Here is a 27,682-nt window from a genome sequence, read left to right on the forward strand (position 1 = left end):
CTTGCCAAATTTGTTTGTTTTTTTAAATAATACTTTTAAGGGAAATTTGTATGGAATTATTGGAGTTTTCTTCCTGAAGATTTTGCAAATTTTCAGACATTTGAGGATTTTTTTTGCTGATTTTGGGAATTTTTTTCAGGCAAGGAAACAATATTTTCTGGTGCCCATAAATGAGGACAACAGGAGGGTTAATATTAGCATCTCTGTTCGTGTTTGTGTGACAGTTTTTTATGTTTAAAGATAGAAAGAAAAGAAAAGACTTCACAGCAGCATCAGTGATGTGTTTAATCATGACAGTGCTGGAATGTAGTTTAACATTAAGTACTGCATTGGCTGAGAGCTCAATAACTGAAAGAAATCGGTCAGAAGGAATTATCTGGAGACTTTCTCTCTTTTACCTTCACAGGATTTTTCGAAAGCTCTGCAAGTTCCAATTAAACAATGAAATCAGTCTAGGAGACTATCGCAAGTTCAATTACAGCAAGACTGAGCAAATCCAACGTGTCCAAAGTACATGTTTGTAACCTGACATGCTCGATTAACCCTTTGCCATCTCTGTAAGCATTTGGATTCTTTCTGTTGTCCCAGATGAATCACTTTGGGACATCTAAAATCTTTTGAGGTAAACCTCTCCTGGGCTTTGTGCACAACGTGTTTCTGCTTTTCCCAAGAGATCAATTATGAGGTGCAAGAATCATTGTGCCACATCCTCTTCCTTGCCCTCTCTTTCTTATCCTATCCTCACAGCAGCCGGCTGAAAATAGCCTCGTGTTATATCACACAGGGGTTGTAGGTTGATGGGAAGTGTGCTCTAATATTACCTCACAGGAGCTGAAATAGGACTGTCCCTGGACCAACAATGCCCCTGTGCCCCTGCCGTGATGCCAGACAAGATCCCAGCATTCATTATGAAGCCATTTCTCTTCTTGATAGCAAGAGAGGTCATTGTGCATAATCACGGCGTGGCTACAGAGGTGCCGAGGAGACAAATACCAGGATGGATGGTGTGTAGGAAATGAGCAGGTTCCTGGGGGTTTTACTCTGTAGCAGAAGGAAAAGATGTGGGACTGAAGAGTGTGAGAGTGCCATGAATCACAGGCTAAACAAGGGGGCTGCACATGCACAGCCTGAGCTTTGTAATACACTTCAAAATACTAAAGTGAATTCCACCTGTTTCTCACATGATGTCCAGTTTAGTAAATGCACTCAACAAAAATATAAACAACACTTTTATTTTTGCTCCCATTTTTTTTAATGAGATGAACTCAAAGATCTAAAACTTTTTCCACATACACAATATCACCATTTCTCTCAAATATTGTTCACAAATCTGTCTAAATCTGTGATAGTGAGCACTTCTCCTTTGCTGAGATAATCCATCCCACCTCACAGGTGTGCCATATCAACATGCTGATTAGACACCATGATTAGTGCACAGGTGTGCCTTAGGCTGCCCACATGAAACTGTACAAAAACCAAAATAGCAAACGCTAAAGTCTCCTGCAGCCTACCAGAGAACCTCTTTAAACACAGAATCAGGACAGGAACTCTTACCTTCTGGACAACCAATGCTGGTTCACAAACAAGAATACAGAATGTGTCTGACCAGAAACCTAAAGACTCACTACAGCCAAGATAAAGACACAACTCAGCTGCACCAAATCCACTAATCACTGCACACATTAGCACCATGTGCTAACTGTGGCTAAAGAAACACATTTACCAAGACAACTATCCAGTACAAAGCCCTAAAACACAACAAGAAACACATTAAAGTCAATTTTACTGCTGGAAGCTGCAAACCAACGCCTAAAGAACAAACTAAAGCAACAGAGCCAAACCCAGTTCAGTGAAGAGAAGCAGAGGAAATGTTTGACTGCAGACATAAAGCAGGAAGACACTGAGCTGCTCAGGTGTTCCTGATAACACCAAGCAGCCACCTGGACAGCCAATAGGAACACTGCTTACTGGAAGTCCAGAGGGCTGGCTTAGTGAAGTAAATTTGGTTCAGAAAGTTAACAGAGAAAGTTGAAAACCACTTTCTGATACCTGAAATCTGAGTTTTCACACAAAGAACACCTGAACATGTCAAACTGGTTCCATAGTAGAACTATCACTGTAAAAATGTCATAGTATGGTGTGTTGCTCAAAAAACATTACAACCAGCTGTATAGGGTCACCGAGGAGCAACACAAGAACAGGACAAACGCTGGTATCCAGGGGGTTAGGAGGTTGTACCTGTAGCATCAACCTATTTATTTGAAAGAGTAGGTTTGCAACAACACAACATATGAACAGAAAAATCACAAAGTCTGTCTTTAATTCATCTGAAAATATTAGTTTTTGTCTTTTTTATTGACCAAACTTTTCAGGAAATAGATGAAGAATAATTAAAGCTCTCATGTAGAAGTCCAACTTATTTTGGATCCTTGTGGAGAGTTTAATCTTGGAATTTGTGAAGCTGTTGAGTTTTTAGCGTCACATGGATCATTTTGACATTTAATAACCGAGTCCTAAAATAAAATTACAGTTGTGAATTTTTGTCATTTCGTCTGGACTAAACAAATAATAGCAGCATAAATCTCAAACATCATTATGAGGAGTCTGGATTGGGGTTTCTCACTTGATAATGATCAAAACATGAAATTTAGGTTGGTTTAAAGGAATATTCCACCTTAAATCTTTGAGTGTTGACCTAAAAGGTTGGTTTCAGGAAGTATTCCACCTACAAGGTCCTCACACATCCACCTTAAAGGAACATTCCACCAAAAATCCCTGGAAATGCACCTAAAATGTTGGTTTAACTGAGTTTGTATAGGTCTCTAGGGATGTTTTGAATTTTTGTTCTGAAATTTCGACCTCTCTGTGCTTGATTCAGTCAACCGATAATGTTGTGGGCCGGTCTGGGCCAAAAATGCCAGAGCTGATTTTTTGCCCCAGTCCACCCCTGGTGTGGTCGTAGTTCGGGATCATTTGTGGCTTCTTGTCTTCTCTTGTGTTCAGAGATGCACCTGTGTGCATTGTGCATCCAGTGGCTTCCATTTCTCTTAAAATACGTGCTATCCCTCCAAGCTGGTCATTTCCAGTATAATTCTCTCTATTGGTGGGGATATGAAGAGCTGAAATGCTGATTGAATATCATCAACTCGTGTGACAGCAAACCTTGTCGGACCGGGAGTCATTTTGATGACACTGAAAGATGACAGTCTGCCTCAGCTTTGGTGTGGTGATGCTGACCATTTTATTTTACCATCTTTAGATGCCCATGTCCCCTCTGTGGATGATGATTGCAGCATTCCTTGGTTTTCATCTGATGGAGAGACGACGGCAGACTCATCCTCTGAATCCTCCTCATCATAGGAAAATTGACGATCTGAATCATCGATAACATTGTCCTCGAGCTCTGAAAGATTCCCCGTGCCTGAAATCTCTTTCTCTACATCACTATCCCAGTTCAAAATCTGTGACAAAGATTTTTCAGCTGTAAACCATTTGGAGCTCATTTTCAGTGTGTTTGTCAAAGAGATGACATGAAAACAGTGACAAAGACAAAGGAGAGAAAGTTCCTCATCTACACACACCTGGGCCTCTGGATCTGAAATGGCCATTCAGAGGCAGTCAAACCACAAATAATTGGGCAATCAAAATAGCGTAAATCAAAGAGACATGTTTATTTTGGATCTGAACAGCTACTTATCCACTTTAACGTGTCTGGGTCAAAATGACCCACAACATTATCTTTGTAGACAAACTCTGCACAGACATTCCACTACACATCAAAGTGTCCAGATTTTACACACCAGTTCATGACACTAGATGAGGAAAAGTCACAAAATGTCATGAAGAAAAAGAAAGGATAACCAGTACATTGGTGAACACAAAAACTGAAATGGTCAAATTGATCCTTAACATAATACAAGGGTTAAGTGATTTCTTGATTGAACAGGTCCTGAGGTAATCAGGTTTGAGTGTGGCCAGGGAGACTATAATCGATTTCCAAAAAATGTGATTAACCAGTTAATTCATAATTTAACAAAGGGGGTGATTACTTTTTCACACAGAACCAGGTAGGCTTTTTTCCCTTCAAACATTAAATCATCATGTAAACACTACATTTTGTGTTCACTTTGGTCATCTTTGCCTCATAATTTAATTTGTTTGATGGTCTTTAACATTTAAGTAGGGGAAATGTAAAAAAAAAAGAATTCAAGAAGGAGGCGAATACTTTTCCATGGCACTGTGCATGCGAGTGCCATATAAAAAGTCAAGCAATAAAAATCAGAACAAACAAAACACGAAGGAGGAAATGAATTTAGAAGTCATTTTTATTACATTCATAATTTGTCAACAACAATAGCATTGCTTTCATGTTACATTATTCACAGCCTGCAACCACAATGGTAAACATGAGATAGATCAACCAGGCACCAAGGCTACCTCTGGGCTGCACATGGTTATCAGACACATTCTAGTCAAGATTGTGAGAGCAAGTTGCATATTAAGTATTAAATTATCAAAAAGAAAGAGACATTCTATGGACCACTGGAGTTTGACAGAAAACATTTTCATCACCAGTCCAGTATTTGGACTCATTCTGGGCTCTTTGGGGAACTTCATTCAATTGTTTCGCTGATATGGAAATCGTTTTTTCTGTCGCTGTCAAATTGTACAGGGCAAATTCACATTTCCAACCACCAATGGCATTCAGTAGATCTAAAAATCACTCATTTGAGTCTTCTGCAAAGCCTTTGTGAACGCTTTCGAAAACGGACACGCTTCCTCGGTTTAAGCAAGCTTAGCATACAATCAGATGTTACACCTCAATGTGATTAGCAGTCCAAAATGCTCGTCAAATAAATAAGAATCCCTCATGGACCTGATTTTTTTCATAATTTTCAATAAAAATCCAACACAAGAACAGAAAGGGATACAGACACATGTTTAAAGATATATCTAGGTAGATTCTTCTCGCCTTTGCAACATAAAATGCACAAAGACGTGACCAAAGTATACTGGCAAAAGTTACACAAGACTAAAAAAAAACCATCAGTGACCCTCAGCGGTTAAGGGGATGATATAATATATTAATAATGTAAACAAAGCTTTAAACAGTACAGTAGTCCAAAATCCAATTCTTTCATCTTGCTACACTCAAACTACATTCCTTCACCTCACAGTTTAAATGGTTTCTTCATTCTCATTGGTCCGAAAAATGAAAGACTCGAGAAGTGGCCGTGTGAAACATTGCTTAAGGGATATTCTTTGGACAACCCTGTGCAGAAACATAAAACATTCTTCCTTTCAAGTATATGAATTGACCTGTTCGGTTGCTCTTGACGGTATTTCTTGGATGACCCTTTGTTTTTATGAACCACTTCAAGGTGTGTGGACAGAGGCCAAGATCACCGGTGTACAATCAGCCTCAGAACATGACAGCAGGAGGTGGAATCTTAGGCACAGTGAGCGGCAAGATGATTGGCAGTGAGGGAGCTTGATTAATACATGGCATTTCCTGACTTCATATGATTGTGACCTAGCGCTTAGGTCAGCAAATGCCTCTACGTAAAATATTTCGTTTAGACTGTACGTCCACATTGCTCTGTCTGAGTGGCATTACACATTAACGGATGAGATGTAAAATAAAACCCTGTGGAAAGTCATCTAAGTCAGTGTTTTAAATAACAGACCAACTTCATATGCTTATATTCAAGCCATAATAGGACATTAAAGTCTTACATTCATGAAAGGACACAACTTGCACTTTTCCTTAGTTGTGAAGAAAGTGAAATTCATCCATTTGGGAACTAAAACCACACTCACACAGCTTCTTGTCAGAAGGATTATCGATGCCACGTAAATATTTTAGAGGCACAGGAGTAAAGCAGTCCCCATTTGTGGTTTAAATGTGCTCGATCAAATAGTCGCTTATTGTTGGAATCTCACTAGTATGAAAGGGGGAATCCGATGCTCTTGATGATGGAAATCCAATACACGTGTTTATGTTTTATTAATGTGGTGAACTGACATTCTAAAGCCAATGAGCTTTGTGCAGTTTGAGAGACAGAGCAGAAGAGAAGGGATGAGGAAAGTGAAGGCAAAAGACAAGGTGCAGCTGAGGATGTCTTTGGTGCCAACATAAGTTAATGCTAAACATACACTGTGAAAAAGGAGACAAACCCGTTTAAGCCACCTCTCTTTCATCTCCCTTTTGAAACCCTTTCAAAAATGTACATTTACAATCTTCCAATAGTCACATTGTCGATCAGGAGAGCGTCCATTTTTGCAAAATACAACAACAAAACAAATACATTTCAATTTCGGTTGAGCTTTTTCTCCCAGCAAAGTCTTAGTCAGTAGAACACAAGTTCCGGTGGAGATGGGGCCGGCAACAAACGAGAGTTTAAAACGTGCACTGGCCCTCCTCAGAGCCAGGCGTAGTGCACTGTGGTCATATAGATGAATGGCGAGCCACACCATGGGGCCGCATGTCCTCTAGCCCCTCCATTACCTGCAATGGACCTGGCAAGAACTGTGGTGTGCTGGATGGTTTGGAATCAAATGTACCCTCATTTCTGATTGTGTTTCTCCAGCAGGACAGCAGTCACAGGCTAAACATGGCGGCCAGTCAAAAAGTAGAGGGGCCGGTCCTCGCTGCAGTTGGCTGTCTGAAACTCGTCCCGCAAGCGGAACTGCCACTCGTCCTCCAGCTCTAGTCGGACTATAGTCTGACGCAGGGAGCTTCGGTCCTGACAGATCACACAGAGAGTGGCACCTGTGGACACAGAGACAAAACGTAGACGGTAGATCTGGAAGTGGAGCTTCATTTTAAAGATAAAACAAAGGACAATTATTTAGGATCAGTGTTTATCAATTCCCTATTATCACCCTAATATGGATATTTTACATAGTGAGTAATTTGTTTAATAAAAGCAGATAATTATATCTTCATACCCTAAGCTGTAATGACATGACTGCCCACATGTGAGTGTAGACCACATAGACATCAGTAGAAAGCACAAACGTTTTCTTTTTCTTTCACTGATTTTAAATTGTATGGCCAAGGTGCTAATACTTCATCTGTGCAGATTCTGGAAGTCTATGACCATTTTTCTACCATATATTGGCACCGACAACATAAATACACAGATGGTTTAATAACAGAACCACAGCTGCACTGATATACTACCTTTGAGGAAGCGGAATTTCTTGAGGAGTCCAGAGACAACGAAGGAGTCACAGAGGTAAAGCAGCAGACCACTGAACGCCAGGCCCTGATGGTTGAGGTTGGTGGAGTGTGGACGAGAGCTGATGTAGCACACAGAAATCTGTGACACGGCAAAGTAAACCTCATTAATCTCAGTTCAGCAAGCTGAAGGAAACATTACATGCTTATACTGTAGGATAGACCTTACCGAAACAACCATGACACCTTAGTAATACCTGTTGGGAGATGTTAGTGGTGTCTGCACAAGAAAATGTATAGCTCTTGTGTGCAAAAAATACACAATGCAAACAAAAAAAAAGTGTCTCGGTTTGCAAATGATGTAAATTGTGCAGCGTTATTGTATCACCTATGCACAGATGTACAGTAAATGCACAGTTAGCATTCATGGTCTGCACATGTGCGTGGATGCAGGTCAGAATGTTCTTACAAAACAGATGGCAAAGTCTTGCATCAGGCTTCTCTGTGGGTTAAGAACATTCTACAAACTTTCATCTTAATAAAACATCTGAAAATAACACGTCAGCAGATCATTTTTGAAATAGTTAACCGAAACAGAGGTTCAGTATGTTTAAAGGTGCTGAAGTACTTTTCCTGTAGACTGGAGTTAAAGCAATGATGCCAATGGTCTTCTCTCCTGCTTTTAAAAGCAACCTGCTGGGAGTGCTTACCTCCGGGCTGAGGTTGAGGTAGCTGTCGATGGACAGAACTGGGTTGTTTCTGTTCTGAACGGCTTTCGGAAACAGCCTGTGACTGCAGCTCTGTAGGAACCTTTCCAGCAGGAACTGGGCCGGGGCGTCTAGGAGGGTCTGCTCGCTGTCTGGGGCGCAGACGTACTGCGATGGGCTGATTTGAGAAGTGTTTTCTATTTTCTGGAGAGAGAGGCAAGCAGTTCGGTGTTACATAGTGCTCCATACATAAATCACAAAACAACAATTTATTTAAAAAGTAGGACAATTTGAACCCACTGAAACAGGCCTGCATTGCAAAAGACCCACCATGAGTTTCGGTTTGATCAAGTAGTCTTTGTTCCCCCCCACTGGAATGTGTTTCTTCATCAGACAGAAGTTGTTGAAGCGGCACAGCAGCAACCCACTGCTATTTACTCTCAGATTAAAGTCCACATCCTCATAGTCATACCTGCACATGACAAAAATGTCAAACTAGAAATGCACTGAGAGAGCACAGTACTCTGCCAAGGCTGTTCATTCCCCCATATAGCATTGTCAGAAGTGCAGCAATTTTTTGAGACGTTAGATGTACCCACAAACAAAATGACCTTGCACTGAGTACAGGCATGTGTTATGCATGTGTATGTTATGTATGGACAACGAATCACGTGACCTAAAAATGTAGCACATGGCAGGAATTGATGGGACTCAGAAACAGCCCCATAATTTAATGAATTGTTCCTTGTGTCATGTCTGACAGATAAGTCCCGTTAAGTCTGCAGCGGTGGATTTGTAGGATTGCAATCATGTGATTGCAGCAGGCAGCTGATGTAGTGTTTACTTGCAGTCCAACTATAAGCTGCATCACTGCCAAAATCTAATCACTTGGTCCTTGTGTCATTTCTGACCTTCCCTGAAAATTTCATCCAAATCTGTTAGTCTGTTTTTGAGTAATGTTACTAACAGACGGACAGACAGACAGACAAACATATGCCGACTGTCACATAACTCCACCGTTCCTTGGTAGAGGAATAATGAAGACAACGTACACATGCTAGCCACTGAATGACTGACTCGGTCTACTAACTTACCGATTAAGGTTATACTGAACATTTTGTGTCAGGTCCACATTGAGCATTACAAAGTTCTGGAGGTGACATCGACTGAAGGGGTTGCTGGGAGACTTGTGAGTGAGGCTGCTGTTCCACTTGCGTGTACCACACAAGGCATAGAGGGAGATCTTTGGTGTGTTCTCCATATGCTGCAGCACCGTTTTCAAAGACACGCTGGTGAGAGTTGAGCTTCCATCTGATATCTCACTAAGAAACAGAGAAAAGGGAGGACATCTTGATATAACACAGCTCATAGGAATGTGTTATATAATAGTCTGCAACATTAGTAACAAGGTTAGTGAAAGATTTTGTACAATTTAGCTACACTAAGAGTTATAACCGCTGTGAACTATTGTGGGTATCATTCTGCAAATTAGAAACAGTTCCTACCTTCCGTCTCCTGACTGGTGGGCGCTCCACAGCACACAGGAATCGTCCATCATGACAATGAACGGCCACACATCTTGTCTCTTGACACCCTGCTCCTCCAGGCGGTTTCTCTCCAGCTCCAGGTTATGGTATGACAGCTCTTTGATCATGAAGCGGGCAGTACCTTAAGCCGACAGGATTCATCAATTTTTCATTTGGACTTTCTTAAAACTGCTACACAATGCCCTTCTACCGTAACATGTTCCTGGAGGAGATATTGTGATAAGGTGTGCAAATCACGTGGAAAAGCTACATTTGCATGGTGTGTTTGCATTACAAATTACAGTGAGGATTTTTACAGTTCTGTAAGGCTGTAAATTATACTCTTTAAAGTAAAGCACATAAATTATGTTCCTGTACACCGTACAATGGTCTACCCTGAGCATAAATACGAGCAGGCAGCCGCAAAAATGTTGAGGGTCATAGCAGGACCACTGCCATCTATCTGAGAGTAATTTAGTTTAGTTACACCCATTTCTGATGGGCCATACAGCTCCTTGGCTAATGTACTGGAGGTATTTCACACACAATGGTTCTCTCACACTGGCTAACCTTTCACCTACTTTAAACAAACGTGACTGCACTAACTGTATAACCAGGGTGGTTTATCACTGTAATAATCACTCAGTATCAGCAAAGGGATAAGCTGCAAGGTGGTGTACAGCACCATGTGGACTTTTGACCACTAGTAGTGCTGTGGAGCAATTTATTTATGACTCAGTCCCTGTTTAATTTGTAACAAGCTCACGTGAACTGATCAAGTTGCTGGCATGTAAAGAAGTGTAACAATATGCCAAAAAGGCATAAAGAAAGTACACTGGAAGCTAGCAAACAGATGGAAACAACGCAAGACTCTCTTTGCAATCTATTTTGCAAGTGGTTTACAAGGGAGGATATACAGTCAACACATCTGCTCCCACCTTAAACACAGACATAGTGTATTTTGGTTCTTACCAACTCCGGCATTGTCGAACATAGCTGGCAGGACGAGGAGGATGTGGTTGGGCCAGTACTTCCGGTACTGGGGCATCTCGAATTGTTTGACCACCAGGATGTGCAGGTGAGTGGCGCCCTCCATGGCGTGGAAAATGTTGAGCAGACCGTGCTCTTGGCGCCCTGTAGTCGGAGTGAAGATTGGACTCTTCAAAAGATCTGAGTCCTACAGACACACATGGAGAAAGAGAAAGTAAAAATGTGATTCAGCAAAAACAAACATTATTGACTGATTCAAAGAATAATGTCTGATAGATGTCCTGGTTTTGATCTTGGGTAGGAGAGATGCACAGGCTTCAGTGTACGAAAACATAGATACACATCAACCGTCATTCCTGCGTGAGAGTAAACTAACCTTGGTGGAAACCAGAGGCAGGCGCATGCTCTCCAGGTGGCAGCCCTGCAGACCGAAAACAAAGTGCTGCTCCTTGGCTTTGGGAATCACAAACTGGAGCTGGACCTCCTCCCCCAGCATGGACGAGCAGAAGGTGAAAGCATGGAAGGTGCACTCCGACAGCTACCACACACACACACACACACACACACACACACACACACACACACACACACACACACACACACACACACACACACACACACACACACACACACACACACACACACACACACACACACACACACGTGCATTATTAACAGAGAGCTCAGCCTTAGACACAACTCCAAAGAGAAAAAAGCTTTCAAGTGTACTTCACCTGTGAGGCAGGACCTGCTTCACAGTACTGGTGACACTGTTCACAGTGATGAAAGGCATTGTGGGCAGCAAACCTGCTCAGCCGCATTGACTTGGTCACTCGTTTGACTGGAGTTTGCCCCTCTCCTTCTAGCTTCAAATCTGTAGACACATTAAGATAGGTGTGTTTAGGTCAATATTTTTTATGTCTGTGTTGTATTCATGATGGCAAAGTAAGATGCTGAACTCTGACAGCGACTGTGTTGTGTGTTTAATATGGTTACCAACCTTTGAAGCACTTTGGCATCTTGTCTGAGTAAATGGGACTGGCCTTCCTGAACTTAGGGTCTCGGGGGTTGGGGTCAAAGGGCAGCTTTCTAATTTCTTCAATATCAGGCCACTGGATATTTACTGGAGTTGTAACCTCTGAATTTTCTGCAGATTAGAAGAGGAGGAAGGATGAAAACTCAAGTTATAATCAGATTTGTTCCTCATATGATGCGTTCAGCAGTCCATTTGAACGAATTAGTAAATCCCAGTGATCCTCACCTTCCTCCTCCTCTTCTTCCTCATCATACACGTCTACCTCCAGTAGTCTGATGAGCATACGAAACAAGATCCGTAGAAACTGCAGGTAGGCACCAGTTTTTCCCACCTAGCAAAGGACAAGAAGCAAGCCCCGACAATGGCACTGATCGGATATTGTTTGCACTTTTTATATTTACACCCACGGAAATAAAATGAAAATACATGCTTTCATTTAGCTACCTATTTATCTGAATATTCTTCTCATTGATATGTCATGAAAGATTGTATTATTCCAATAACTCATTCTAAGAACAAATCAGGTTTATTATTTGAAAAAATGAACACTTTCATTATTCATCCTGTTCATCTTTTCATGATGCATCTGCATTTTGTATTGAACATTTTGATTCAGAAAAGTCAAAAAATACAGTTAATTATTTACTCAGAGAAGACAAAGTTTTGTTTTGTTACCTGTGGGGGTCCACTGAGGAGCAGGCGTCGTGGATGTGGCACAGGCGGTGCTTCGTAATCAGCATGGTGCTGCCTGGCAGTGGTCCACTGGCGGTAGTACATACTCAGTTCTGCCCCCTGCAGGTTGTGAGTGATAAAGGGCCTCAGCGGACTGCTCCAGGCCACATCTGCATGAGGCAGCAGTGAGAAGGAGCTCAGCTGACTCCTCGACTCCCCCGCCAGCAGGTTGTATGCAGCTCGCGACAAGATGACTGTCCGCGGTGACACTCTAGTGGGCTTAAACTCTCGACTGCACTGTACGGACTGGCTGGGCCTCTGGGTGGAGGAGGAAGATGGTGAAGGAGAGGAAGATGACGAATTGGTGTAAAGGGATGGAGGGGCCTTGGGGGCTTTGGAAGCGCTGGAGGGGAGCTGGCTTCCTTGAGAGTCACACTCCTGCTTGAATCCTTGCGTTAGCGTGCCGATGTCCGAGGTGGCAGCACCTTGAGGTTGGGAGGTGGATGTGGAGGGCTTCTGAGAAGAGTCGGCAATATCGGACGAGCTGACACCATTCTCTAACAAAGAGCCTGAGTAAGGACATAAGGACAGACAAATATAAGTAAATCTAATTTGAAATATATTATTTACAGGTATGAGCTGTCAAGCTTTCATATTTGTACAAAAACAAAATGTGTTCTTTGAATAACTGAGGCCACATTTTAATTAACTGACTGTGAGTTTGCTCTGAAAAAAAGATTATATTTCCCATAAACCACAGACTTTCCTGAAAATAGGGCAGTCCTATGACTTATACACACCTACCTTGTATAATATCTTTTAGTCTCTATTAGCTATTAACCTGAGTTTGCATGGGTCTGCATCTTTGATCCTATGTTCCAGTACTTTAGAGAGACTCACCGGAGGTTCTGGTTGCAGCGCTGTCGTTGCTCTGAGGTCTTTCCAGCTCCTCTCCATCATTCAAGCTGGTAGTGGCCTTCTCGCCATCTGATTCCCGAGGGGCCATAGCCTTTTTGGGCTCCTGGACCATGCCCATTGGCACATATGTGCAGGCCAGACCCACCTCCTGCTCCAGGGCTGTGCGAGTCAAGTAACTGGAGTCTATCAGACGCAGGTCGCTGTACTTCAGAGACCTGGAAGAGAGCAAGTGAACACTGTTGCTGAGTAGAAGTCATGTCTTTGTGGGGTTTGTTTCCAAATTGTAATCAGTTTTGTAAAATAACTTCAAGTCAAGATATACCTTCTGAAGAGACTGAGTTAAATTTAAAATATTAAGTTTAAAAGAGGGGCTGCACAATGGATCAGTGGTTAGCACCGTCGCCTTGCAGCTAGAAGACCCTGTTTGTGTCCTGGCCTGGGTCTGGGATCTTTCTGCATGGAGTTTGCATGTTCTCCCTGTGCTCTCTCTCTCTCTGGGTACTCCAGCTTCCTTCCACAGTCCAAAAGCATCCTGAGGTTAACTGATTATTCTAAATTATCTGCAGGTGTGAATGTGAGTGTGATTGTTTGTCTCTATGTGTAGCCCTGTGATAGACTGGTGACCTGTCCAGAGTGTCCCCTGCCTTCACCTTAAGTTAGCTGGAATAGACTCCAGCCCTCTGTGACTCTAATGAGGATTAAGTGGTGTATAAATGACCGATCAATGGAAGTTTCAAACTGTCAATCTGCTGACATAGCAGATATTATATGACTGGTGGTGGATTGTAAAGTGTGAGATCACCTGGGGAAAGTCTCTCCAAGAGGGTCTTTCCCTGTGAGGATGACGATGCAGGGGAGCCCTTCCAGATCCTCGTAGGTGTGTGGTACCCAGTCTTCACTGTCATAGCCTCGCCACGCCTGCAGCAGAACACAGTTGATGGAAGTTTAGTCTTTAGTTAGGGATGTGTTGTTTAAAACTAGACCAGCAGTGCATACTGGCTAACACCGGACTTAAACTTTTCACATCCATGTTAATGTCTATGTTGTGTTTTGTCATGACCCTGTTTGTCTGGAACTCAGTGTTATATTGTCTAGTATAGGTCGCTTAGTGTTGTTTGTCAGTGACTCAATGTTGTGTTGTTATGCTATTTAAGGACAGGTCACTCTTGAGAATAAGACGCAATGCCTCAATGAGATTACCTGTATAAAAAAACAAAAAACAAACATCTGTATTACTTTATTTTATGTATGCATTAATTTATATAAAAATAATTTCTAAATTCCTTATTTAAACTTGCAGTCTGTACCAGAGTTCCTTTGTTATTTAAAAGGTGAAAGAGTCATACTTTTCCCAAGAAAGCACTGAACAAACTCAAACTTTCTCTGACCAAGTCTTAGTTGAGAAAACTGTTGTCTCACTGTGAGTTAAACAGAAGAAATACATTCTGAGAATGAAGCCCTGATACTGACCTCTGCCTTTTCTGTAAAAATTTAGTTTCAATCAAGTGATATCTACTCAAACATTGATGAACATGCATGTTTCGCTGTGATTTCCTTAAAGTATCTTGTTGAATAGACTACAGTAACTTTCCATAAATATTTTATATGGTTAATAGAAAATGCAATGAGAAGAAATGACTCTGGTTTCGTGTTATTCTCACCCTGAGGCGACTGGTAAAGTTTCTGTGCAAGTTGAGCTCGGAGGCAGGACTGCCAAGCAGCACTGCGAAGCACAACTGGAGCCCCAGCTTGTCCCTAACGTCTTCTAGTCTCTCTCGAGCCAACATGGCCAGCTGCAGTGAGGGGACACGGACCAGCAGCATGTGGCCACGGCCCTGAGAGCCCTCTCTGCTTGGAGCGTTGATCAGATCCTCCACCATGGCCAGGGTCTCTGGGGTTATGTGGTCCCTCAGGGAAGGGCAAGAGGTCAGAGCCATCATGGCCTCAGTGTACTGCTGAATCAGCAGATAGCTGCGGATCACCATGCTGTGTAGATGTGGATGTCTGGGATATAAAGGAGACAAGAGTTTGAACAGATAAGAATGTCTCCTTTTATTGTGGGTATCCTTTTGACATTTTTGCGTTTTCTTAACAGAATTTTCAGTCTTAAACCTGCATAGAAAACACCCTTAATGTTGGATGGCAACAGTCCTCTGCTGTAGTGATGTCTTAGTTTTGATGCATACTAACCTTTCCAGCAGAGTATGAACCATCTCCTCAAAGGCATCATCACAGCGCAGGATGGGACTGGCCACGCCCCACTGCAGGGACCTGCTGTAGTCCCTCAGGCCAAAGTAGACCAACTCATTAGGAGACTGCTCCCTCTGCTGGAACACAATGATACTATGACTTTGTTGTCAACAGCCAGTTGATCTTCCTGGTGGGAACTGGCATACTGTTCTCAATACCCACACTTCTGACTTTTTAAAAAAGATTCCTCAACTAATCTGCTGCATGTTACTTTGCTGTGTGGAAACAGAGCTAAGTTATGAAGCATCTACTGTATACAATCTGAAAGGCAGTCTGATTTGTCTTATACAGTGGCTTTTGGCCTCTTAGGCTAAAAATTCCTACGAGAAGAATTCCAAATCACAATCTCCACCCTAAGATCTAAGTACGAAACCTCACACACTTAACCAAAGCTGTCTGTTTTTTTTTTTTTAATTTATGATTTTTATTAGAAGGTTGACAAGATTACAAATGTTTGTTAGTCATCTTTATCATTGGTTTGTGGGTTTGTCCAAAACAATGCATCAGCATTAAAAATAATGTGAATTTGGACTCAGGTTTGATTCGCAGTTTAATTAGCTGCTCAGGTAATTGTGTCTTTGTGACATTACAACATTTTAGCAAACTAAAACATCAGTTTCTCTTTGAAGTATGCGTAAGTCTCTCAGGAAGGTTTGCAGATACAGACTTACAAAAACAACGCATGAAAGCCTCAAAAGGTCTGCATCAGAGACCTCATAAACATAACCATTTGAAAGTGGGACAGTCCTAGACCCTCGCACTCATATTAGGAACGTGCTTTTAAGTCTGAGGGTGAAGAGACTGGGATTGATTATAGTCTACTTGAGAGCCTTTGATCAAAAGTTGTTTATGGGTTAATAGCAAATCTACAAAAAGCACTTCATTTTAAGAGGTTTGAAGAGACAATTCTCAGGAAAAAAGAGAATATGAGACGAATATGCGAAAGAATGAGCTTAATATCTTGTAGCAAACTTCGGTGATTTATCCTGTGACAATAAATGATCTTGTGTAGGTTGAAGAAAATACTCTGAATTTCATTCAGAAGATACCTACATGTTACATAATGTAGCTGTAAATTCAAAATAAACTCAAAATCAGCATTAGACTGACAATAGCCTGATCATAACATTGTTCTGTTTTGCATAAACTACCTTAAACACTATTTTTATGAAACAATAAATACTTTTAAGCGTAAACAACACTGCACTGACACCAGACAAAACATCAGCAATATATAGTAATGTGAAAGCATAAGAAGAAGAAATCTGGCAAAAACATGGATCTTGGAGCATTCAAGTAGGCCAAAAGTTCAGATGATTCAAACTGCTGCATGTCATATCTCTTTCACTCTCCCTGTGTCTTCTGTTTGTCTTTACACTCTTAACTGAAAAATCAAAAATGAAAGAAAAATAAGACGTCAAAATTGATCCATTTCCGTCCTTGTAGTTTAAGTGCAGTTTTAGTCCAGCAGATGGCGTAGCTGAGCCACAGCTGTTAAAAAAGGTGTCCGTGTGATATATAAATGCCTAATTTAACAATATTTAAGAGTAAAATACCTCAAAATGTAGTGAGGCTTTTGTTACACTTTACTTCAAAAAATCACACAAGAAAAAAACATTTACTATTCCTTTGATACCCAACTGTGATAAAAATGTGAGGCCTTTTGGTGTTAAAAACTACTCACAAGGCTTTCGTTGGATGGCCAGTGAACTTCGTTGTGGATGCTGATGCGTGACTGGCGGGTCTGCAGGGTGTAAGGGAAGCAGCTAACCTGCAGCACCAGCAGGTTCAAGGCATCAAGGACTTCCTGGCAATTCACCACCCGGTCAGCTAAACCCTGCAGCTCCCCGTGGCACACAGAGCCTGACAGGGCACTAGAAACAGAGTGGACAAAGTGTGTTGGATCATTTTCACTTCTTGTATTTATCCTGCTATAACTGAAGGAATAACAGCTTGATTAGTGACAAAGTTCACGCATAAAGCTTTTGCCTTTGCTGCTCTAACTACCCAGCATGTGGTAAATTATTTTAAAAAACTATAAGTGGTCTATTTTATGTTGCTGTTTTCCTGGAATAAGCGGAGGATCTGCTGCAACCATCTGACAAACTACAAATATTTAACTGCATCAACCCGACGTCCAGGAGATAAAAGAAAAACAAACAGAGATCTCATACTCTCTGACCTACATTTAACCAAAGTGTAAGGTATTTTTTGTGGTTGATTTGTTTTCATACGCTTGCAGCTGTTCCTCTCGCTGAACTTGAATCAGTGAATAAAAGGACAAGGCTACATGTTCAGTCACAACAACTCAACTTTTCACACAGTTAACATCAAATTATCAGCAGAGCAAAAACAATGTCAGTACTTGCGATGTTTATTGCGGTGTACTTTAAGAACCGTCTTTACCTTGTGAGGTCGACATGCGAGTTGTCGTGAATGAGGACAAACAGGGTGTAGGGGTTCTGCTTGACTTTCTTCATGAAGGCCTCCATCTTAGCGTGAACGTCAGTGTCCAGACGCACCACGTACTTGTCTGATTTCTGGTGGGCTGAGGGGGCATCTTCATTCCCCAGGTCCACAAGCACACCTGAGCGAAACAAAAAGGAATGATGAATGGATGATGTGGATGAGACTCATCTGTGTAGTATTGGAACCACACCGTAATTAAAATGAAGTGCTTTAAAAGTTCTTAGCATATGGAAAAGTTAGCCTTGAGTCTTTGTTAGCCATATTGAACATATAGTACCTGATTGTCGGATCCGCTGTGCTGTCTGGTGCACCAGAATGTGAGAGGGTGGGACCAAGATAAGAAAGTCCACCTTACAAAAACGGCCCAGGTCAAGGTTCTGCGTCCCTGAGTCAGCGATGGAGCAGACTTGAGAGAGGAGGCTACGAGCCACACTGAGCTGTGATGGATAGATCTGGAAGACCTTACTGAAAGGCTCTGTGACAGGAACAGAAGCACACAGAATCAGGCTGGTTGTCAGTTTTATTTAAAAATATTTAACTACAACAAACCTAAAGCTCTGCTGCTGGTTTAAACATGGACACTGGCAAATAGACTAACTTTTTAACTGTTGGCAAAACAGGCCATCTGAATTAAGCATCTCAATCGCTGTGTAACAGTTTACTTTGAAGGCCTATATATGTCAGCTGCCAGTAAAATTGTAATAAATGACCACAGTGTTCACAAACTTATTGATTTTTATGCCTTACTCAAGCCTGGATGAAAAAAATCTGCTGCCAGCTAACAAGTGAGTCAAACACTTTAGTTTAGACAGTGAGTACGCTTGGGAGCAGTCTAACCTGTGTATGAGGTTGGTGACATGCTGGCAGCCTCCTGGGAGTGAATGTGGTCAGTGACATCGCCCTGAAAGGGCTGGATGACCTGTCCTTTCCGTCTGCGTTGGTATCGCACCAGCTGCTTGTCAAGATTGTCCCCTGGAAACAGCCAGTCACCATAGTCACACAAGACACGCAACCATGGATACGAGTTTAAAAGCTGTGCACAAATCTGAGATGCAGTACACTCAGTACTAAATATACCACTGTGTAAGCAAAGTCATGTTGTATTTTGTCTTAATTACACAGCAGTATTTTGTCACTGCCTGTTTATTTATTTTCTCTAGCAGCCAAATAAAACAATGAGCATATATTTTATGGAAAAAAACCTACCCAGAGAGGTGGTTTTGAAGTGAGATGCCAGGATGCTGACTTTCCCTGTGATGAGTTCGTAGCTGATTTCCTTCAGAAACTCATTGGTTGTCAGCATGCCTTCACCTAAGGCCCTTGCTTGGTACTTTCCTGAATCCAACAGGCAAGTTTAGATGAATTATACATATCAAATCAAGATACTGAATTGAATTAGGCAGATGGCAAAACTCACCCAAAGCAAGCACACAGAACTCGTTGCCGCTCATTTTAGAGGCACATATAATGACCACATAGGTTGGCAGGCACTGTTGATGTTGAGGGCCCTCACTGAGAGAACGCAGCGACTCAGAAATCCCCTCACCCAAAGAGTTATGGGTCACCACTACTTGAACGCTGCCCCCAGAGACACTTGCTTCTAGCCGAGCCAGCCAGGGCAGCTGAGACGGAGAGATGGCAGGACCCCCCGGACAGCACAGCATGGCCTTCAAAACTATCTGCTCCAGCTCCTCCCTCAGAGGAATCTGCTCGGAACCTGCAAGAAAAAATTTAATATGAAAACCATGAAAAGGTACACTTAAATTCATCTCAGTCAGAAAGAATTTAAAGAGCTTACGTATACACTAAGGTTGTGTATTTGTGCTTGAATAAGACACTGTTACCTCACAGTTATTCACTTTATCACACCGTTTGCTAAAAGTGAACATTGCTACATTGTAGTGAAAACACAATAACAGTGATTTTTGTGTATGTCAGAGTGCTCACCTAAACGTGCAAGATACTGTAAAGTGAGCAGAATCATCGTCTCCACGCTGAGTAACTGGCTGCTGCTGAGGCCCAAAGTCTCCAGAGTTTTGTCTGTCAGCTGGTTGCTCTTATAGCAGCTGACCAGCAGGGGGCTCACCACTATATCGCCAACGTTCCCATAGAAATAAGGTAAAGCGCCATGGCCTGAGAAGAAAAGCAATCATGAGACACAATTTGAACTCACTGACAACAAAAACAGGTATAATAGAAGGACTTACAGCCGTGATTGGACAGAATATAAAATAAATCATTGTTTGTTTAAATGGAGTTGCGCAGTGCAAATATGGGCAGAAGTCTGTTTAGGCCAGGAACACATTACAGTGATTTTCATCATACTTTTGGTCTCTGGCCAGTGAGTCTACATGTGACAAGCCACATGCAAGGAGGATAAACCTACCTGAACTTATTTTACTCATCTTTTCATGCCTAATATTAACCCTCTGAACCCCAAAACCCACCAGGGTGTTTGAAAGGCACGTTACCTTTGTAAAAAAAAAACCAAAAAAAAACAGCAATTATCACAGCCAGAAACTGTAGAAACAGACCGAATCACTAGATTTTAACCTTTTTGACACTCCTTGAACTACAAATCTATGGCATTCTGTGCCATCAGAAAATGACTAAATCTAATTTTAAAATCATATTAGATCAAAATTGAGTCAGGTGGGCTATTCTTCAGGTCTCACTTTAAAAGAAATCTTTTGCTGCAACCAGACTCTGCAAGGAAAAAATATATGCCTCCCTTGGCACAACCATGATGGCATTAATGACTCCTTCATTCAGAAAAAAAAATCTATGACCTTTAGGCTGAAAAATGAATAATAAAAGAAATTAAACTAAGTTTTTTTTATTTATTTTAAATAATTTCTGGCAATATAACAGTATACTGCAGAGAAGGCATTTTTGTGTTCTCTTTGCTTCTAGCCAACATTGTGCTGTTTCTGCAGAGGTGCAAGACTTTATATCACGGTGAAAACTGAGACAACAGTGACAAGGAAGAGATATGTGAAATAAAGCGAGTACCAATCAGGATGACAGGGCGAACTCCTGAGGAGTTGAGCAGGTTGTCTGGGACGATGACTGTTTCTCCAACAGTGACAGGTTGGGGCTGAATGACACCTGCTACCGATGGTTGAGGAGAGGACACTGCTAATACAGAACCTTGATTGTGACAAAGGAATTATATGTTAATATATATGTTAACCACTCATGGCTCACAGAAGTTTCCGCTTGGTGAAATTCGAACATGTTAGTGTTTCCATATCACAGACTGCACTGCTGTTGCATCTGTGGTTACTGTATTTTGGTGACCAAAATGCTACAAATAGAAAAAGCTAACTTTTCTGAAATTGTTGCAGTTTGTATAACTACAGAAACATGATGTGACAGAAGTCTTCTTCAATCATACAATTTTAAAACTCATTTCTGCAGCAAACTCTCCAGCTCTATCTCCATGGCGATTTTGGATGAGTCATCCTTAACAACCAGAGAACGTCACAGACGTCAGTAGCAGACTCATCCCCAAACCAGAGTGAGTGGTACAAAGAGATAAACAACAATCTGTGCAATGAAAGGCAGAGAAACACACCTTTGTGCACGCGTCACAAACACACATATACACATAGCCATAATAGCTAAAAAGGCAACACATGACATAAAAAGGTCAATCTAAAACCTAATGACAGCCTTTCCCCAATTAGGTTGAGAAACAGACCTGGAGAACAAACTATTGGACGGATCGCTGGTACAGGGACAGCTGTTGGTGGGACTGGAACCAAGGCGCTGGGATGCCAGCTCCGATGGCGCTTCTTTGGGGGACCGGCATTCATAGCAGACGATACTAAGCATCAGAAAACAGGACATATTGTCAAAAAAGAGGTTTAAAAAATAGCTTAAAAATAACAAAGTGGTTCTACGAATATAAAGCTTTATTATGTCTTCAGAGAGAAGGGCCTACCTGGACTGTCTCCTAAATCAGCAGCGCGATACCCCTGGCTTTGAGGCCCTAAGGACACCTGGGAGGGGCTCAGTAAGGGAGGACGTCCATCAACACTCAGGCTGTTAGTTGGCCCGTTCACCCTAAGAGCTGTGGGTACTGCAAACACAAATGCACACATAAATACAGTAAAGTACATTTAAATTGTATATTTAACAACATTAAAGATCGTGTTTTTAGTGTTAGTGTGAAAGAAAGAGCATCTGTGCTGTCTGTGTGGTATACATAAATGGAAACAACAGAGGGATGCACTACAAAGTAAGTTTCATGGGCTATCAAGGTATGATCAGCCTAAAGTCAGAGGTTTCAGGGTCATGAAGGTGGTTCTCTTTGAATCTGCTAAATCAACAAGGTAAATGATGGTACACAGCTAAGCTGTTCTGGGGAAGGATCTGTTCAGAGTTTGAAACATTTGCTCCAAAGAGCGCCATCCTTTTACCAGTTCTTGTCCTGACGATATTTTCTATGAGAAATGCACTTTCACTTGAGGGAATATATCATATATGCAAAATGGCATGCATCAGTTTGCCCTGGGAACTTGGATGCATTCAGTTGTTGATGCACAATTCATATTAATATGTTTTTATGCACCGTCTTGTCTTTCTGCTTGATACTGTATTGCTAGAACACAGACTGAAACAAGAAAAGCACTAAGAGAGCACAGTACTCCACCAAGGCTGTAGCATTTTGTAGCATTTTTTGTAGAAATGCAGCATTTGTTTATTAGTTATTGACGATCAGAAACCACAGCGATACAGAATGTGGCCATTTAATATAGATGTACCCACAAACAAAATGACCTTGTGCTGAGCACAGGCATGTGTTATGCATGTGTATGTTATGTACACATGTATAACAAATGAAATGAAACTCCCCACAATTTAATCAGTTGTTCCTTGTGTAATATCCGACAGACAAGTCCCGATAAGCCCGCAGTGGTCGATTTGTAGTTGGATCACAGTCATGTGATCATCAGCAGGCAGCTGACGTAGCGTAGTGTAGCGTAGCGTAGCGTAGCGTTCACTTGCTGTCATAGTTACAGTGACGCTGTGCCGCTATCTCGCGATGATCCAGAAATCTTTCACAAATCCATGGATCCAGACCATAATCCACATCATTGCCAAAATCCAATCACTTGGTCCTTAGGTCACTTCTGACCTTCTCTGAAAATTTCATCCAAATCCGTTAGCCTGCTTTTGACTAATGTTGCTAAGAGATGGACAGACAGACAAACCAGTTCCGATCGTCACGACTCCACCGCGTCCCTTGGTGGAGTACAAAGATTAGTCCACTACCATTTGTCACAGATAATACTGAATATATGAAGAGTTCATTTGCAAAAACAGATAACTCCGTTTTGATAAATTTTCAGAAAACATTTTTTATTGTTTACTTGAGATAATATCAAACTGAAGTTGAGTGGATTTGGCTCAGTAGAAAAATACATGACAAAATGGAGAAAAAATAAATTGTTAGTGTTATTATTATCTCAAGTAAACAATAAAAAAAAGAGTTTTCTGAAAACGGAGTTACCCGTTTTCCCAAATGAACTCTTCATATGTATGAAGTTTAATGTTTAACAGCTCTAATGTGCATCTGTCGCTGAATTAAGAGGGCACTGAAAGGTAAAACAAATACATTAACGGACATGGTTAATTTCCTACCAGCATTTCTCTCTTGCATCATTTGCAGTGACAATGCTTGTGGCTGTAGGACATTTGTAAAGTCCTCATTGCTCTCTTTTATAGCAACATGTTCCTCTTGACTGAAGTAGGCCGCAAGCTGTCAGTCCATTTAGTGCAAAAAAAGACTCAAAATGAGACACTCCTTTTTATGAGAGCGAGTATGGAGCCTGACGAGAGGTAAACTTGCTTTGTGGCACAGAGTTCAAAGGCCTCTGCCTCTCTGTCCATCCTCAGGCTCCTCTCTACCACACCCACCTCAAGTGCGCCCTGCAGTGCATATACTCTAGTCCTTTGTGTGTTCAGGCAAGCATTCAAGCCTTGTTAGGTCATGCGATTTCTGCTTTAGCCCATTGTCTGCCGAACAGCTTATCTGTAAGCTGTGTATTTGGCAGTAAAGCACCTTACAACAATTCCTCCTGCCTACTCATTCTTTTGGATTTTGGTCTGCTGTCCTGCCTTGCAAAAATGAAACAAAAATGTGCTAACAGTGGATTATTGATTTTCTATACATGTTAAAATTGGACATTTTCCTTTCTCATATTAAGTGTGTATACAAGACACTAAAATATTGATTGTTGTGTGTAGCCTTTGCTTGTCAATATCACAACCTTGTAAACCGACTAATGGATAGCCAGGCCTAAAAAAACAGTCCTCACAGCATTTCTTCTTTTAGTATTGATTGGTGTGCATACATATGCACGTGTTTGTGTGTGCACGCTGTGTGTGTGTGTCGTAACAGGCCATAGCAGAGGTCAATCTTAGCTTCATGGTCAGGCTCCATCTGCCTTATGCTGAACCACGTAAAATAAACCTGTAGCTAAGCAACCCCATTCAGCGTAAGGGCAAGGCCGTTTAAGTGTCACTCACAGAAAGACAGACGCTTTTCAGCATCAAAATCCTTGCAAACATAGGAAAGCGGGTGATTGTAGTCAAAATTGATTTCATGTTTTGTGCAATGTTTGCTTTTTGTATCAGCTGCCATGTCCAGAATGACATAACATGCAAAAGACCTTCACCTATTGGCAGAGTCTTGTTTCCAGGTGTGGAGACCAGAGGTTTAAGGAAACTACAGTCTCTGCCAAGGTCCTGACCTCCAAAGAAGACAGAGGATGTTTGCGCCGTTGTGGTGGGTGGAGAATCTAAAGATGAAAACAAAACCATAATATCATTACAACGCATGTGTCTGCTTGTCCACAGACGGTCTTCAAAGCTTTCGGATTGCTCAGAACGGCAGTTTTAACAGCCATAATTTCTCTGACCGGTCATTTGGTTGCCTTAGACCAGGGGTGTCAAGATCCGTTCCTGGAGGGCCACTATCCTGCATGTTTTAGATGTTTCCCTCTTCCAACACACCTGATTCAAATGATCAGCTCGTTATCAGGCTTCTGCTGAGCTTGATGATAAGCTGATCATTTGAATCAGGTGTGTTGGAAGAGGGAAACATCTAAAACATGCAGGATAGTGGCCCTCCAGGAACTGAGTTTGACACCCCTGCCTTAGACCCTCAAAAAAATGTCAAATACTCAACAGTCTCTAGTCTATGTCTGTATAACAATAAAATCATAACTGTTGTTCTCATGAATGACTTTAGGACATTAGAGCATGTTTTGGATTCTAACCTCTCGGCTTTCTGAGCATGTCAGTGACATCTTTGGAAGGACATACCTGAAGGTTGCAGTCATGAGATTTTAGGTGAGAATAATGCCATCACGCTCAGCTGTCAGCACATTAACATGTGAAGTCGCTGCTGACAGGCAGATTCCAGGTTCAGAACAAATCATTACCATAAGCCCAGGAGCTTTTCTTCAATCAAAGAGGGAACAATTGCTCTTGTTATGAGAGGTCAGTGAAGAAAAACATCTCCTTGAGGAGAAGCAGAATGTGTCTCATAGTCATATGAGATTTAGTTGTTGGTTTACCTCAAGAAACAAACCTAGTCTCAGTTAGATTTCATAGTTGTTCAATTTTTACTTATTCATTATCATTTGCATGAGGAAGAATGCTACAACAGTATTGACAACAGATTTCTGATACCGCAACAACAAACTGATATTAACAAAAATATGAAAGCATTAGAACGGATATTACTGCTTGTAAAATGTAACAATGTGTCAATGCAATGATGTAACCAAATGGGAAGATACACAGGCAACAACGTCTTGTCTTTTTTATGAGCTGACAGCTGGACATATTGTAGTGGTTCACCTCATAGATTTCAGGGCTGAGCCACCACAACCCGTCCCTATGGCAACAACATAAGCCTGCCAGCACATACGACCAGTCAAAAGCTTGGACACACCTTCTCATTCAGTGGTTTTCATCTAGTTACTTTATACATTGTAGAATAATACTGAAGACATCAAAGCTATAAAGGAATACACAAGGAATTATGTTGTGAACAAAAAATTGTTAATATTCAGTATTAATCTACAATGTAGAAAATAATACAAATAAATAAAAAGCATTGAATCAGAAGGTGTGTCCAAACTTTTGACTGGTAGTGTAGATAAAGAGGTGAAATATATAAGCATGTGTTGCGTTTTTACCAAGAAAGCGTACAAGAAATTCAACATAATCTTGCACTGTTATTTTTAGCCAAGCGACTTTATTTTTGTGATAGAAATGTCATCTTGCACAAAAGTAAATAGATGTCAGCCTGAACTGGATAACTATCTTGCAATAAGCGCATCTGTGCTGCAAGCGTGTCGTATCACCTGAGAGGGAAAATGGAGAGGAGCTGTGTGCGCTGGTGCCTCCGTTTTCTTTACTGCTCAGGGAGGAGGACGAGCTGGGTTTGGAGGCTGACACGCTGCTTGTGAACGGACGGGTTTTACTGTCTGAGAATGAAACCGGAGGAAGGGCGACGATGATTACACACAGCACACCGTCAGGAAACAAAGCGGTGCACTTTAAGATGAGAATGTAAGCAGGTTTCGAATGTCAGGGGTCTACAAGCTGTTTTTACCTTTCCAGCAGATGAGGGGTCCTTTGCACAGAGCACCCTGAGAATTCTTCACCAGGTAGTATTTTAAGTGCTTCTGCTTCTTAGGCTGGGTGGATAGCTTCAGGTTGATGTGATTTGAAAACTCGGTGAAGTATCTGAAACCCTTTTCACCGCAGCCTACGCAGTTTCCTGAAAAACCTGGAAGTAACAGAAATGACACTGTGTTATTTCACGAGTCTAACTTATAAAGATGACATTCTAGAGCATATAATATGAGCAATAGCAATAATGGGATATGTGCAACAGTGTTATAAGGAACATGTATAGGGTAAATATACAGCGCCCTCCATAATTATTGGCACCACTGATTAAGATGTTTTTGTTAGCTTCTGATAAATTCAGGTTTTTTTCTACATAATATAGGATCACAATTAAACAAAAGAGAAAAATTCAAACTTTAATTCAAGTGCATTTAATCAGTGGGGAAAAACAATCACACATTAAGAAATAATTCATTTACATCAAATCATGTGTGCCACAATTATTAGCACCCCGGATGTTAAGACAACCCCCTTTTGCCAACAAAACAGCACCTAATCTTCTGCTATAATACATTTTTCAACACTATTCAGCGTGAGAGCATGCTTCTGCAATAAAAATTGAATTCATTTTGAGGCTTTCAACACATCTTAACCAGGGGTGCCAATAATTATGGCGGGCGCTGTATGTAATGTAGACAGGGATATGTGCAATAGTGATTAAGAGAAACATGCAATGCTATTATAGTGACAATGGGAAATGTTCAATACAATTATATGTAATAGTGTCAGAGGGATATATGTAGTGGACTACTGGTGGACGTACAGTGACAGTGGGAAACTGCCCCACTTTTAAAAATAAATAAATAAGCAAAACAAATAAACAAAGCGTGACCTACACGCGCTAACGGCAGAACTCAGTTATTTCATCAGGAACTTAAAATGGTGCGGATACCTATCTGTCTCCTTCATTTTATCTCAGACCATGGGAACAGACTGACCTAAAAGTGCATTTTTCCCATTCTCATCAGGCAAGAAGCGGGAGTCCACAGCACACACCAGGATGTGCTCGGGGACACTGGGAGACTTAGCACCAACCAGCTTGAAGCCTGCTGGGGCTTCGATGGACTCTGTTGCTATGGAGACCAGGCGGAGGTCTTTTCCGGCCTGACAGAACCCTGGGAAAGCAGAAAGGATTAGATTTAGGGTTTTATTTGCTTTTTCTTAGTCAGAGAAAGAATTTGATGTGATATTTGAAGAAATATAAAGGCATTTTAGC

The 27,682-nt window shown here is 41.5% G+C and overlaps 1 protein-coding gene across 5 annotated transcripts in view; it reads right to left on the reverse strand.

Annotated features, from left to right (window-relative positions):
- Positions 1–4,307: 4,307 nt before the first annotated feature.
- Positions 4,308–27,682, reverse strand: part of greb1l (GREB1 like retinoic acid receptor coactivator) — a 54,473-nt gene continuing 31,098 nt past the window's right edge. For 3 of the 5 annotated variants that reach the window (XM_051953282.1, XM_022191126.2, XM_022191125.2), the window contains exons 5-34: positions 27,405–27,581; positions 26,387–26,563; positions 26,136–26,258; positions 24,438–24,560; positions 21,698–21,835; positions 21,455–21,580; positions 20,764–20,901; positions 19,699–19,884; positions 19,169–19,468; positions 18,958–19,086; positions 18,589–18,723; positions 18,029–18,226; positions 17,689–17,869; positions 16,967–17,156; positions 15,223–15,359; positions 14,694–15,036; positions 13,835–13,950; positions 13,015–13,247; positions 12,118–12,683; positions 11,668–11,773; positions 11,407–11,553; positions 11,141–11,280; positions 10,783–10,944; positions 10,389–10,593; positions 9,396–9,558; positions 8,985–9,212; positions 8,221–8,362; positions 7,894–8,094; positions 7,187–7,325; positions 4,308–6,772 (exon numbers count right to left, since the gene is read on the reverse strand). In XM_051953282.1, coding sequence (XP_051809242.1) covers positions 6,609–6,772; positions 7,187–7,325; positions 7,894–8,094; positions 8,221–8,362; positions 8,985–9,212; positions 9,396–9,558; positions 10,389–10,593; positions 10,783–10,944; positions 11,141–11,280; positions 11,407–11,553; positions 11,668–11,773; positions 12,118–12,683; positions 13,015–13,247; positions 13,835–13,950; positions 14,694–15,036; positions 15,223–15,359; positions 16,967–17,156; positions 17,689–17,869; positions 18,029–18,226; positions 18,589–18,723; positions 18,958–19,086; positions 19,169–19,468; positions 19,699–19,884; positions 20,764–20,901; positions 21,455–21,580; positions 21,698–21,835; positions 24,438–24,560; positions 26,136–26,258; positions 26,387–26,563; positions 27,405–27,581 — 5,513 coding nt within the window. In that variant the 3' untranslated portion in view covers positions 4,308–6,608. The remainder of the gene's footprint in view (positions 6,773–7,186; positions 7,326–7,893; positions 8,095–8,220; positions 8,363–8,984; positions 9,213–9,395; positions 9,559–10,388; positions 10,594–10,782; positions 10,945–11,140; positions 11,281–11,406; positions 11,554–11,667; positions 11,774–12,117; positions 12,684–13,014; positions 13,248–13,834; positions 13,951–14,693; positions 15,037–15,222; positions 15,360–16,966; positions 17,157–17,688; positions 17,870–18,028; positions 18,227–18,588; positions 18,724–18,957; positions 19,087–19,168; positions 19,469–19,698; positions 19,885–20,763; positions 20,902–21,454; positions 21,581–21,697; positions 21,836–24,437; positions 24,561–26,135; positions 26,259–26,386; positions 26,564–27,404; positions 27,582–27,682) is intronic. The other 2 variants (XM_051953284.1, XM_051953283.1) reach the window with 1 other exon arrangement.

The sequence above is a fragment of the Acanthochromis polyacanthus genome, chromosome 9 (genome assembly GCF_021347895.1).
Source record: "Acanthochromis polyacanthus isolate Apoly-LR-REF ecotype Palm Island chromosome 9, KAUST_Apoly_ChrSc, whole genome shotgun sequence".
NCBI lineage: Eukaryota > Metazoa > Chordata > Actinopteri > Pomacentridae > Acanthochromis > Acanthochromis polyacanthus.